The sequence below is a fragment of the Marmota flaviventris genome, chromosome 8 (assembly GCF_047511675.1).
Source record: "Marmota flaviventris isolate mMarFla1 chromosome 8, mMarFla1.hap1, whole genome shotgun sequence".
Taxonomy (NCBI): Eukaryota; Metazoa; Chordata; class Mammalia; order Rodentia; family Sciuridae; genus Marmota; species Marmota flaviventris.
Genome location: NC_092505.1, coordinates 77,289,858 through 77,304,947, shown reverse-complemented (window position 1 = coordinate 77,304,947; position 15,090 = coordinate 77,289,858). Strand labels below are relative to the sequence as shown.

At 37.6% G+C, this 15,090-nt stretch overlaps 1 protein-coding gene across 6 annotated transcripts in view; it reads right to left on the bottom strand.

Moving 5' to 3' along the window:
• Positions 1-13,925, bottom strand: part of Abi3bp (ABI family member 3 binding protein) — a 242,906-nt gene extending 228,981 nt beyond the window's left edge. For all 6 annotated transcript variants that reach the window (XM_071615402.1, XM_071615403.1, XM_071615405.1 and 3 more), the window contains exon 1: positions 13,753-13,925. In XM_071615402.1, coding sequence (XP_071471503.1) covers positions 13,753-13,831 — 79 coding nt within the window. In that variant the 5' untranslated portion in view covers positions 13,832-13,925. The remainder of the gene's footprint in view (positions 1-13,752) is intronic.
• Between the last annotated feature and the right edge of the window lie 1,165 nt (positions 13,926-15,090).

The following is a 15,090-nucleotide window of genomic DNA, read 5'->3' as shown; positions in this document are numbered from 1 at the left end:
TACATGAAGGAAGAAGAGATTTTAGGCTCAGAGTAGATAAATGGAGATTAAGTATTTCTCTCTCCCTCTCCCTCTCCCTCTCTCTCTTTTTAAGAAACAAACACTCACGAAATAAGAAAGTCCCTGGAAAGAGATATCCCTAAAAGCATCTGAACTCTGCTAATGCTTATCCTTTAATGCCTTTTAAATTACTTGATAATTTACAGGAAGTTTATTTAGTGTTAATGTCTGTGGTCTCTTTGTGGCCTATCAACCTCCAGCCAGGAAAAGGAATATTTGAAATGGATGTTTCTGGGACACCACAAAACCCTTGCAGAGGACATTGAGCCATGGGTTATGACGACTTTGGAAAACACCACAGTAAATGCTTGTTGTCTTAATTTTCCGACATAAGTGAAAACAGATGCTTGAGTCGAATGGCCAATTAAGAACAAGTGTTATATAATGCAATTCGGCTGACAAATTTAGGGGATTATAAAACTCAATGCATGTTCTTCATAAATAGCTGAGAAAGGCACCTGAAAATATTTGTAAAAATCACCGAGATGTTCATAAAAAGGTGTGAAAATGGAATTTGTCAAGAATATGTAGAGAAGAAAATTAGGCTAAACTATAGTATGAAGTACTATTACACCTCTAAGTGATTCAATGATATATATCTAGTCAGTCATTCTAGTGATTCAGTTGTAATATCAATATTTGAGTTGTTCCCAAACAGGATAATAAAAATGTCACTTGCTTCAGGGTAAGACTATTTATAAACGGTTTTGTAATGGGATTGTTACACATAGGAGCAAAATACTAAATCACTATTTTTAATATGTGGATCAAAAATCAATAATATCACACCAAATTCAATTAGTTCTCACAGACTTTCACCTAATATATATTATGTATTTATAGATAACATGTTTATACATATTTATAAAAACATTTATATTTGTATCACAAGGAGAACCAGCACAACTTAGCACAGGACACATATGCAAACACACACACACACACACACACACACACATCTGGAAACTTAATACATAGTCTTCTCTTGGCATCCATGGGGAATTGGTTCCAGAATCCTTCACCAATATCAAAATCCATAGATGCTCAAGTCCCTAGTGTAAAATGGTGTAGTATTTGTGTACAACCTATGCACATCCTCCCAAATACTTCAAATTGTTCCTAGATTATTTATAACACATACTATAATGTAAATGCTATTGTAAGTAGTTGTTTTATTTTTTTTAGTGAATAATGGCAAAAAAAAAAGCCTTCACATGTTCAGTAGAGATGAAATTTTATTTTCAAAAACATTCAATCCACAATTGGTTGAATCCCCAGATGTAGAATATGTAGAATCATGGATATGGAGGACTGACTATATGTATTTTTATTCAATTATTAATATAGGTTATGGTTGAAAAAGTCTAAATGCCAAGAAATTATACAAAGTTCCTATGGAAGGTAGAGTGGATGGTCTTCCAAGCATAGGGATCAGAACTTGAAGAGACACGAAAGCAGGAAAGAGGAGGGCTGTTAATGAAGTGAGAGGAAAATTTGGAAGACATCTGTCGAGTACAGCAAAGAAAACCGTGAGCCCAAGAATGGAGATCAAAGAGGGAAGCTGGCATGTCGAAAAGAACTTAAATACCTACAATTGTGATCTGGTTGCCAACGAGAGGATCACATTTCCTGGGGATACTTTACACAGAAGCTCAGTTTCATGGAAATGTTGGTTACAAGTCAAATGAAGAAAAACATGGCATTTGAATATAAGTCTTGGGAAAAACTACAAAAAAACTGCTTCAAAATATCCAACGACAACTACAATAGAACCAACACAAAACCAACTTTACACCATGACACTATAATATCTAGCTTTTGTCATGCGTGTATTGTTGCCAACTTTCACAGGACATAATACATGTGCTATACTTGAGGCTACTTAAGAATGAACTATGGTGTGAACATGCAGTTAGGGTTGGTGCGATCTGATTGGCTCAGGGCTTATCACATGAATATAAGTGAGTTTTCAAGCTTGCTGATGCCAAGATAAATGAGCAAGAAATCATGATATTTTCAATCTAATAGAACACTTAACATGACATAGAAATAATAATCCTGCCTTGAAAAAGATATAAAGTGTGCATTGTCTTCTAAAGGATGATTCCTGGTGCGTCCAAACAGATGGGGAGTCAGCTGTGAGGCGAAAGCATGAGCCAAAGTGGCCAGCAGGAGTGGCTGCGGGTGGAAGCCAGGAGAATACTCTGAGGACTCTTATAGTGTTGAGAGAAAGGGGAAAGAGGACAAGAGGGAAGCAGGAGGAAGAGGCAGGGCAAAAGAAAGGGATTAAGGTTTAGGAAAGAGAAGGATGAGGAACGAAAAGAGGGAGGCTGGAAAAGGGTCCCATCTGGTGATTTATCAGTCACCAATCCAATGCCTGGGACTCAACCAGACAGACTATAGCAAGCACCTAGCTAAAAGCAAGTCATGCAGGGCTGCCTCCCCAGAACCACAACGTGTGCTCCCAAATCTTTGACAATAAAGGGCCAGTCTATTCTGAGCAGGACTTTCCCAATACATGTAGGGAGAGATGGACAAGGGAACAAAAGCGTGATGCTGATGGCAAGGGTTATGTCTAAAGCATCCACAATGGCTTGACTCTCCTGCTCAGAGCCCATTTCAGTGTGAGGCTGCCACACCGCAGATCCCAACACATTAACCACTGACACCCAGCAAGAAGGTGTTCTCATCTCTCAGCATCTTTTCCAGACTGTGGAGCTTCCAGCAGATGTCCCTCTCTCATTGCCACAGAAGGCAAAGAGATTTTAAAAGTGCGCCTGGTCTCCACATCTCCTCTTACCTTGGTTAAGAAAGTTACTATGGCCATTAAAGTCATCCTAATATCATTTATTTGTGGAAGCTAAAAAAAAAAAAAAAAGAACTGATATTTATTATACTCTTTTTTCAGAGGAAGAATTCTGATGTTCACAGGTTCACATTTACTTCTGTGCTTTTACCCAGAGCTCATCACATGAATATAAGTGAATTTTCAAGCTTGCTGATGCCAAGATAAATGAGCAAGAAATCATGATATTTTCAATCTAATAGAACACTATATTGCTATTTTTCAATACTTACCTTCTCAATTTTTAATGAAACTACAGATTGGGATAAACCTGAATAAGAAAGTATATCCATCAAAACTTTCCTTCTAATGCTACTGAAAATATGAGCAGTTAGAGCAAAATTCTGTAACAGGATCATCAGGGGGTGTTTGAAGAAGATGGACCAGAAGAGGAACGGAGGGGCAGACTTCAGATTATCTGATATACTGTCCTAAACCAGTTGGTTAGGGGTAGTTTAACTCCATCTGGAAAGTGAAAGGAGAAGGAACTGTCCTGCCTCCTCTGACAGCATAACTGGAGCAGGACTAAATTCCAGAGTTCTCTGCCAGCAAGACTTTGGCAGCCACCCCAAACTCCTCCTTCAACGACAGAATCTGGGTCTCTCAGAAAGAAGGCCTATGAGGTCTTGCAAGCCTTCACATGCGTGTGCACAGTGTACTTTCAGTGAGTCCCTTGGAACCAGAACATTTTCTTACCAACCAACAGAATGGAAAAATCAAAGGATGGTATTCAAGGAAAAAGGAAATCTGAAACTCCACCTTGGCATCACATTGGAAGCAAAAGCACCCCAGTTCCAGATCCTCAGAAGCGTTTGTGCACTGCTCAAAAGGGAAAGACCTTTCCGTGTTCTGAAGATGCAGTGGAATGCATTTCAAAGAGGTTTTAGGTCATAAGATTTCCTATGTGCTCAAAAATTGTCCTGAAAACAGAAGAAGATGAGCCAGAATGTATATGGTAATGTATACAATGAAAGAAACCATTTCCCAAAGAAATCATGTGACCAGGACTTTGCGAGGAGGGAAATTCATTATTCAAAATTCAAAATTCATCAGTTATTCACTGATGGGCTCATGAGGTCTTGGTTTGTCTTACTTATTACATGAATTAATTTCTTTATGTATATCAAAGCTAGTGTATGACAACACGGTGGAATGGCTTAACTCCTGGAAATTCAGTTGTTAAATGAGGACAAAGAATTAAGACACTGATGATTTCACATAAAATAAAATGACATTTGTGTGGTCAAATAGAACCGATTTCAAACTCCTCAAAGGCAGAAATTGTTCTACTCCTCTTTGTAATCTTTATATGATGATTTTAAAATATTACTTGGATGACAAAAATAAATGTAAGTTCAGTCCCGATAAAGGAAATCAGTCACAGCTTCTCAGATCTGGCTTCTGAGATTTTATAAAATTAGAGAATATCACTTATGTCCTAATACTAAAAACAAATGTTAATCTTAATCTTAAGCGTTTTTGTATTGTACTTTGAGAAGGAAGCCCGAAAAATTATTCCAAATAGTGTTTTAAAATCCTGGAATCAGGCAAAAAATAACAATAATAACTTTTAGATAGAAAGTAAAATTCAAATAGCAAAATAATTTACTTGCAACTTTTAAATTTTACTCTATATTCTTCCAGGAGCATTTATCAAGTATTTATACATGCACATTTTCAAAAAATGTTGATTAGTTATTCTATAGCTCTGGCCATATTGGAATTACCAGAGAAATATTTTAAAAATCTCTTACCCTGGACTAATGGAATTGTGATGAGGCAGGGGTAGTAAAGCATTACTGATAATTTTGAAAACTCAGTTATCCTCATGTGCAGCCAGGATTAGAACTGTTGTGATGGATGTTACAAATACTGGTGACCTTATGTTAAAAGAAGAAAAGGTAAGGTAAGGTTTGAAGTGGGCAAAGCTGCTCTCTACAAGTAATTTCTAATCTGATCAGAAGGTGCTTGATGTGGGTGAGTTTGGTCTGGGTTTCTAATGGACGGGCATTAGATGCATAATCCTTGACTAGAGAATGGTAACAAACTATCTATGGAAGCACCAAATCTTCTACCTCTTTTTTTTTTTTCCAGAATTCTGGTGAGAGGAACATTAGCTGACTTTATAGCTTGTGTTCTAAGATGGCTTCAAACCTCAGACTAACTCTGAGGATCCCAAATTTCCAGCAAAATCCCAGGGAATATAAATCAGGGTTCTGTTGGGTCAGAAAAATCTATTACATACCATAACTATCTCGCCATGGAAGGTTTTCAGTGGGAAACACAGGTAAATATTATGAGCAGTGAACTAAATCCTGATTCAGTCTTGCTACCTACAGAACTTTCCCAGAGACCCCCAAGCCAACCTTCCCTACCATGTGCCTCCTAAAACCTTTAAAATCTTTCCAACACAAGAAGAGACTATGGGCTAAATAAAAGACCCACAGGGTGCTCAAGTATTATTAAACATTCTACAAGATTCTGAGTGTCATGCTGAGAATATTTCTTTGTACTACCTAAATTTTGTTCTGTTTCCTGAGAGCACGTGGAAGAACTGCTGTTTTATTAACATGAAATAGCATCTGAGAGAAAATTTTCTGAGTTGCCGCCATCACATCTAGTAACAAAAGTATACCTTCTATCCCCAACCACAAATTTACCCTCATTATAATTCCTCCATTTACTTTAAAAGCCACTCTACTAATGTTTCTGAAGCACATTTTCACTGGGACTGCATGACCAAGTTCATACATATTAACTGCTTAATATTTTTTCAGATTTTTAAAAATCATTTTTGATTATGTTTTTTCCTTTGAGAGATGGTGGCATCAATGAAAGCAATTCCTCTATTTTGAGGGAATTTGGTTTGTGTGGCCCCCTATATGGATTAACCATACTTGATGAACTACAGAGAAACTCAGCTGACTGTTAACGATAGATAGAAACAAAAGTCAGTTTGACTACTTCATCTTAAACACTTAGCAAAGACAGTTAAAACCAAAACACAGCTATTCCTGGGCATTTTAAATAATAATAATGGTTAAATGTAACTTCCAAGAATAAGTAAACTGGAGGCTACAAAAGAGATTCTTAGGCAGGAATGCCTGATAACTATCAAAAGGAACTTCCAGAGTAGTTTTTAGTTTAAAGCCTACAGCTATTTCTAACCTACACAGGTAGGCTTAGTGTTTGCTAGTATGATTATCCAGCCCTAAGTAACAGAATTAAAGGTTTCTGTATCAACAAAGGAATCTAGGTGCCAATCGGCCTGTTGCATACGGAGAAGATTCATATTGGATGCCTTTGCATTCTTAACATACTTACCTCAATTTTCGGGAATTTCCTAGAATCAACTCCAACTATGGAGGGACACAAATAAGCAGTTTGCCTACTGAGCATCTGCCAGTAATGGCTGAATTCTGTGGGAAGTTGATGGACTGAGTAATTATGCTCAAACCAGTGTGTCCTCTGGAGTCAGATTTCCTATGTCCATGGTTCTGCTATATCACTTAGTGACTTCAAGCTACCATTGAACATTTTGTGGCAGGTAGACTCTGAGATAATCTAAGAATATAATTACCTCTCACTTTCTTCTCACCAACAAGATATGGCAAAAGAGAGGGGCCTTCACTTCTGCAATTAGGCTACATAAGTCTACCTGCAGACTCTTCTGGGCAAGTAGCCATAGTAGAAAGGCCCATCTGACAAAGAACTGAGATGACCGCTGGCCAATGAAGGCCAGTGATTAAATGAGGCCCTCAGACCAACGACCCTTCAGGAAATGAATTTTTTGACCACATTAGCTTGTCAGGGAATCCTTCCCCAGCCAGGCCTTCAGATGAGACTCAGCCCTAGAACCTTCATGGAAGCCTCATGAAAGACCCAGCTGAGCCAGGCTGACTCCTACCCCACAGCAAGTTTGAAACAATGAATGCATTATTTTAAGCTGCTTTTATGGAAATTTGTTATGCAAAAATATAATTACCATATTCTTTAAGATACTAACAATATACTTTTCACAAGTGTGAGGATAAAAAGAGATCATTTACGTAAGCACAGCCTTAAATACCTAACCTGGTATATGGTAATTTGGTTATATTTAATGAAATGTATGTATTTAATGCATTGTTTTTCCATTTGTTTTTAGAACTTTTTTTTTTTAGCTGATACTATTTATATTTACTGTGTGTGGGGCGGGGGTACTGGGGATTAAACCCAGCTCTTCACACATACCTTAAAGGGAGGTATGATAGACTTGCCTAATAACAGTATCCTTTGCCTTCAGGCTGAATACAACCCTCCATACACAGGAGTTTTAGCAGGTGTGTCAAGCCTCTGATGTCCAATTATAAGATTTTGTTGGCTCCCTTTACTCCTGTGTGGTTTTGTTTTCATGTGTGATGAGGAGAAGAAACTTCTATGGTACAAGAATAAAGGTTATGAAGGTTGCTGGAGCACAGGGGCTCTTCACACGTACTAGACAATTCCTCTACCACTGAGCTACATCTATAGACTTTTAATTTTATATTATTTTATCTTGAGACAAGGTCTCACCAAGTTACCCAGGATGCCTTGAACTTGCAGTCATCCTGCCTCAACCTCCCAAGGAGCTGAGATTACAGGAATGTACCACCACACCCAGTTTTTAGTTTTGTTTTGTTTACACTTTTGGTCATTTTTTAACAGATTTGTTTTTATTTTATTGTTCTAGCAATTGATCACATTAGATTTTTAACTTTTATTTTTATGTTTGTTTTTACATAACTTTTATTAAATTCACCTCTTTTACGCCTACCTTTACAAATGTCAATCAGGGAATACTTAAGAGGGAATTCTTTCTGAGGATGGTGACCCAGATAGAATGGATGGTTGTATCTCAAGAATGGTTGTCCCTTCACTCAAGGTCTCACTTTCATCTTAGCAAAACCCTTCATCAACTCGCATGAACCTACCTAAACATTTTAATCTTCTTTGCGACAATATAGTACTGATGAATTCTATTCTCAAGTGGTCAGCTCTGTCTCATTAACTTGAATCAAGAGAAGCTAAAATTCCTTAAGATTTTGTATCTCATTGTCCAACTGAACAGTGTATGAAACTAAACGAATGATGTATATCATTAATCTAGGGGAATTTTATTTTTAAACCTTGAGTTGTTTTTTTTTTTTTTTTTTACATTCCTAATTTAAAGTTCTTTTATAACACAGCTGAATCTCATTCAGTTTTGCCTAGTAGATGTTCAATAATCAGTGGTCAAATAAACAAACATAGCAATAAATCTGCCAAGAAACTTTAGAGCTTTAAAAAATACTAAAATAATTCTATGGTTTCCCAACTTTTTTCTTTTAGCAGCGGGGCTATTCCTTCTAATGTACTCTTTAATACAGTCCTAGCAATACACAAACATTCAAATAAAATCAGAACTCCCTCCACTAGACTTTGCAGTCCCCATATCAACCTCCCAACTTCTCTGCCCTAAGATGGAAGAGATCTGATGGTCCCTAAACCCTCACAAGTATCAACCACCCTTTGGAGACATGGAATGTGCTGTTAGAGTGACACATTTTTGTTTTGTCAAAGTTAAGATTGAGAAGGCCAGTACTGAGATGAGTGGCTGGAAAGTTTACAGAACAAGAAAAGCCTGCCTCTCCAAAGATAACGTTCTAAGTCCTCTTTGTAATAAATCATAAGGACTCAGAACAGAGACAAGAAAGGCATAGTCGATTGCATCCTGTGGATCTCTTGGTCTTCATTTACCCTCTCAATACTTTAGTAATTGCTGAGTTTGAGCCCAGCAGTCATCTCTGTTGGGAAGGCCCCTCACTTTTCAGCCATCCTTCTTCTTGCCCCCAAATGCATTTGTCCTTCACATTTCTACTTGAGTGCCTTTTATAATATTTGGCACCTCCAGTCTGGATTTGGTCCTTTTGGCTAGTCTCAAAATTCACTGTGCTTCACCCAAATTGGAGAAGGATGCCACTTTATTGGAGTTATCCCTTTCTACCCCATCTCCTCCACTAACACCAGTTGCCTGAAGACAGGTGTCAAGTTTTGTCTCCCCAGTCTCAGTGCTCTCCATAAACATGGGGTAGAATTTATAACTAGTGTATCTTTACATAGATTACAGAGCTGATATTTCATCAAAATCAAGGGAAATATCTTGGCCATGCTGGCTATGTGGCTAGGGCAAAGTTATTTAAACACGTGGAGGCATAATCTGATGCTTTACAAAATGCAAGCAATAGGATACCCACTTTGCAGGGGGATTTAGACAATTTAATTAGCTCATTAAAAATATGCAGCTCTATCATCTTAGCATGATCCCTGCCTTATGGATGCCTTGTCCAGTCACCTGCCATCTGCTACTGTGGACCTCTGGACTGCTCTGATACTAAATACCCTTAACTGTCCACACCCCACCTGATAGAGACCAAGGACTTTGGGTTACTTTCCCCCAACTTCATCCCCTTTCAACAGGAAGCAGTTTGGAGATGTCATCACCCATTTTTCCACAGAAGTGGAACTTGGAAATTGACAGTGGGGAAATATAACAGTGGTCCACTTTATGCTTTAAATATAGCCCTTGCTGCTCTGCCACTGCAACCTATTTTTAAAATGGACACATTTCTTTCTCTTCCTCTCTCCCTCCTCCTCCTTAAACTCTCCTACTCCCTAATCTCATGGGAAACAGGATTACCTCTCTTCCCCCATATTAGGCAGATTTATCTGTCCTTGAGTACAAACCCACCATAGAAACAAAGTAATCCAGAATTTGGGGATGGTATCAGAAGAGCTCAGAAATGACTGTCTCCCAAATTGACTAGTGAACATGTGGAATGTAGCCTTTAAATCACCTCTTTAAAAGCCCCCTGTTCCTGATGATAGGCAGAATCACAGCCTTTGGGACAGGAGTCCCCTATGTTTCTCCTTTGCTAGCCAAACAGAAATATTTATTATTTATTAATAAATAATAATTAAGGGGAACCATCAGATCTCTTCCATCTTAGGACAGGGAAATAATAATAAATAATTATTATTTATTAATACCTATTATTTACTTTTCTTCAGAAAAATAATATATAATGTGTACCACATGTAGTACACATTAAAAAATGTCATCTATGAGAATGAAAACAATAGCAGTAGTAGCTAATAGCCATGATGATGGTCACTGTTATATCATCTGTTCCTGTTTTTTAATACCTGAACTAAGAGACGTCTACCTTTTCAGGTAAAACCTCAGACAAAGAGCGAGCTACCTATTCCCTTTGCCACATGACAAGAATCACACCCAAGATCCCCAGGCCCCCTGACCATGTGACTATACTTGCTACTCGATGCTCCTCTGTGGTTTTCCTCACACGTGCCTTAAAGAGAGGTATGATAGACTTGCCTAATAACAGTATCCTTTGCCTTCAGGCTGAATACAATCCTCCATACACAGGAGTTTTAGCAGGTGTGTCAAGCCTCTGATGTCCAATTATAAGATTTTGTTGGCTCCCTTTATTCCGTGTGGTTTTGTTTTCATATGTGTGATGGGGAGAAGAAACTTCTATGGTGCAAGAATAAAGGTTATGAAGGTTGCTGGAGCACAGGGGCTTCCTAAGGTACAAAACAACGTGATTCATCTCAGGGGCCTATGTGTTAGAGTCCAATTGTCCTCCTGAAAGTTCAAGTGGTTCTCACCTAGAGAAGCCATGCAGCCTTTCCCATCTCTTTCTCTACTGAAACCCTGATCCTAAGGCAAAGGTGCAGCTTTTCCTGGAGAGTGTCTGCCCACATGCAAGGAGCACAATCAGACTGGAAGGGGGCAGATGATTTGCCCAGTGGTCACACAAAACAGTAGGTCACTATCTCACCCCACCTGTCCACCAATGACACACCACAAAGCCATCTCAGAGATTTATCTTACAGTTTCAACAAAAGATCATATATTATTCAGTGTGCACTCAATATAGAGCCACCTTTATACTAGGAATAAGAATTTATTGGAGGCCAGTTATGTATAAGACCCTTTACTAAAATCTATGCATCTCTTAACTCATTTAATCCTAAAATACTATGAGATAGGTACCATTTTGCCCATTTTACAGATGAGAAAACTGAGGCTTAGCAAAGTAACTTGCCAAAGAATATAGTCATTAGCATATAGGCACATGACATGTAACAGATGATTTCTTACAAATAATTAAACAATACATATATATGTAAATATATATATATATACACATATGTGTGTGTGTGTGTGTGTGTGTGTATATATATATATATATATATATATATATATATATATATATATATATATATATATATAAATGTTTGTATCAAATGTAACTTTGTCTTAGGAAAATGTGAAATTTAAGATGAACTTTAAACATTGTATGAGAATCAATTTTATTCACAAGAAGGATAGCATTCTCACATATGCTATAGGGTATGATGCCTAAGATTTGGGTGAGGGACCCTGCTTACCAAGTGGGAAATAGGGTAGAAAGTGGATTTTTAATCAGAAACCCAGTATCCACTCCTGGCTCTGCCATTAACATGGGAAAAATCACTCAACTTCTCTATTCTTTGGATGCCTTCATTTAGAAAATAAACGTCAAGCTGAGCCAGTGATTTCCAAATATTGGCCTGTAATGAAGTTTTTATCAGTCTGTGGCAAAATGAGTAAAATGAGGATAATAGACTTGTTTGTGTAGTTAAATTCACTTGTTTTATAAATCTGTTAATATGGTCTGTTTTATGAAAAATGAGAATCTTAAATAACACATGGTCCTTAACTAACTCTAAATTAGGTAGAAAAAAAAGAAAAACCTTTTTTTCCCTTCTCATTTTTTAAATCCTATTATAGCCCAGCATTTCTCCAAATATGTTCTGGAACAGACAAACCCCTGGCAAGATATTATTACCATCATACTGGGGAAAAAAAAAAAAAACAGGTTTTAAGTTAAATGAATTTGAGAAACAATGGGTTAAAAATTGTAAAATGCTAACATCTATTGTGAATACCCAACCTATATGGACAAAGCATCAAAGGTTCCCCAAGTTATTGACAAAAAACAGCTGCCTGCCCACTGTCACACATAGCCCCCCCCCCCCCCCCCCATCATAGGACAGAACACCTATTCCTGGAACACAGTTTGGGAAAGGTGACTTCAGCTAAAAATCCCTCAGTAGCTTCCATGATTTGAAATAGCACTAAAAACAGTGAGGCATGGCATTTATTTTATAACAGATTTTTTTTTTTAATTTACAAAAGAACCTGGATGAAAACACTTCAGATTAAAACTCAATTAAATAGACAAATATTTCATGATTATTTTTTACAACTATGGTTCTTTTTTTCCTTTACCATTGAAAATAAAGGCAAACTGTATTAAGAGATCTGCTTTTAGTGAATGCAAAATAATTAAAGCACTTGGAATTTGCAGAAGTTTGCAATAAACCAAATTTTGGCTATCATCTCTACTTGGTGAACAGACAATAAAATAAAACCATCTATAGGTATTGAGATGGAGAAAAACCCCAGACTCCTCTCAAATGATATGTTATTGTTAAATGTTTTATCACTATGAAGGGTCAATTCTAAATGCCGGTAGCTCATGACTTATTTCAATCACAGTTTGCTATGACCAAGAAACAAAATTCTTGGTATAAGAAAAAGATCTGATAGTGTTTGCTTTTCTTTTTTCTTTGCATAATTATTTGATCAAAGTTGAGAAGTTTTACTTCGCCTTTTTATTGCTTTTCACATCATCATGTGAAATACCAACCGGCCAAGTGCTTCAGCCTTCACATTCTGGATTCAAGTTTCACTTTACCCAGTGAAAGAAGAGCAGCTTTTGCTTGTGAGAAGATGAGTCTGGAGTGAGCCCTCCAGGAAAGGACCCAGGCAAGATCTTCTGAATATTCTGACACTAACAACTTTTCTTGACTCTATTATGCACGCCAGGTTTTTGACAAGCCTGTGGCTCTGGGTTACCTCCAATATTTTCCATCATAACTGTACGGTAAATTCCAGCCTGTTTTTCATAATCCTGCTGACTACAGCAGTCTTCAGCCATAAAAGCCTTCACAGACCTAAAGTTGGCTTCCAAAAGTACCTCTGCAAAGGAACGAAAGTACACACAAGATTTCTGTACAAAGACAGGAGAGGAAGGAGCCTCTTGTTTTAGTGCCGATGGGCTTAAAGCATTTTTGAGGTCTAAATTTAGAGAACTTAATTTTCTTCTAATGGCATTTGTAAACAAAATACCAACACTAAAATAAGAGCAGTTTAGGCAGGAGAAAGGGGGAGTGTCCTGTCCAACACATCAAACCCTCTTCCAAACTCCACTGGAGAGAAGTGTCTACCACTTAGCGCGTGACCATACTTTGGTCAGACCTGCCTAGACTCCCTCAACCTCCTGGTTAACAGGTATGCTTGAGATTTGTGCCAAAGGTTCCAGATTTCAGAATTAGCTTCTTTTAAATTTTAAACTTGTGCTGGTTTAGTCTCTGAGTGATAAAAACAGCAAATAACTGACAAATTATAATAGCCCTTTACATAACATGATTCAATATACAAATACTGTAACTTGAAACTATACCATTCCAGTTCCCTTGAACATACCCAACCAAGAAGTTGGTTTTCATTTTTGCCATAAAGAGCTGCAATTGAAAAGTAAATAATGGGGAGTGTGGAGTAATAGTTTAAGCAAACCCTTCACACATTTGAACTTTGACTTTCTGCAGCATAAATCTATTCCCCCATATGATAAAGCAGATCATATTTAATATTAACAGTTTAAAAACAAGTATCTCTTAAAAATATTTTTAAAACATAAAACATCAGAGCTACTTGCCTTTTGGCAATTTCTGTGCATTTCCCAGGGCAAGTGCAATACTTCCACAGAGAAGTAGACACCCCAAGCTGGAGAGCATGTTGCATTTGCCACCTCGCCCGGGGAGTGATGCTGGTGGGTGCCTCGCAACCCTGGAGCTGCATTTAAGTGGATGGTCTCCCAGTGACAGAGGCAGGCGGCTGCACTTAGCTGTGCTGTGGGCTTACTCACAGGGGGTGGAGACAAGATGACATCACACCCTTTCCCACACACACCAAAAAAAAAAAAAAAGGCACAACAGCAAAAACAAATCATCATATTTCCCTCTGTGAAATTCTAACTGTCTCTTCTCTTCCCTCTGTAAAATAAAGATTGAAATTATGGCCAATCTACATTTGTAAAAGAAAAAGAATTTGGGCAATTTAAAAAACATTCCATAGACTATTTTAAAGAATCTGAAAGAGACACACTTAAGACCATCAGAACATTAAAAATGTAAAATGAAACCTTGTTAGTTAGGGAGGAAACTGTTTTCGGTTATCCAGTAAACCAAATCTATTCTTTGAAATGGGAGTAAATTCATAAAATATACTTTAAACTATCCTGTATTTCCGGTATTAGGAGAAACATTTAAGAGTAATACCTGGGCTATTAGCTATACTTAGTATATAATATAAATGTGGAATAATCATATATATACATACAGACATTCTACAAGTAGGATATAGAGACAGCACTATTAACAATCGAGTCCCACTCTGAGCTGGGCTCTGCAATAGGACTGATTTGGTGCAGGCACTATGGTGTTTTCCCCATTTATCAGTGAGAAAAACAGAGGCCCAGAGAGGTTAAGTGTCCTGATCAAGCAAGTGTACTCCAATGATTAATAATTTAGACAGACTTTGGAACAGAAGATTTTACCCTACTTACTAGCAAGGTGCCTCCGAACAAACTTCCTTGATACCAATTACATTTCAGTGCTTGTTCTTTTGCAGGCATGGGTCTGGTCAGTTTATACATATGAACATATTTATTCCTCAAAATGACCAATGAAGAAAGCACTGTCATTCCTCCCACTTAACAGGTAGAAAAAGTGTACATAGAGGTGCAATAGAAGGCCCAAGTTCACAGCTCCTGAGCAACAGAGCCAGCATTTTAAGCAGGCCATTTAACCCAGCACTTCTACTCCTAATTGCTAAATTTTAAATTCAAAAATAGAGATGACTCTGCCAACTTCATAAATTTTCTAGTAGGAATTTTAGAAAGTATTTAGTAGTACCTGCCACTCAGCAGTTGCTGAAAGTGACAGAAATAAATGACAAAAGTAAAGCCCTCCAGTAAACAGAATCTACTCTAGCC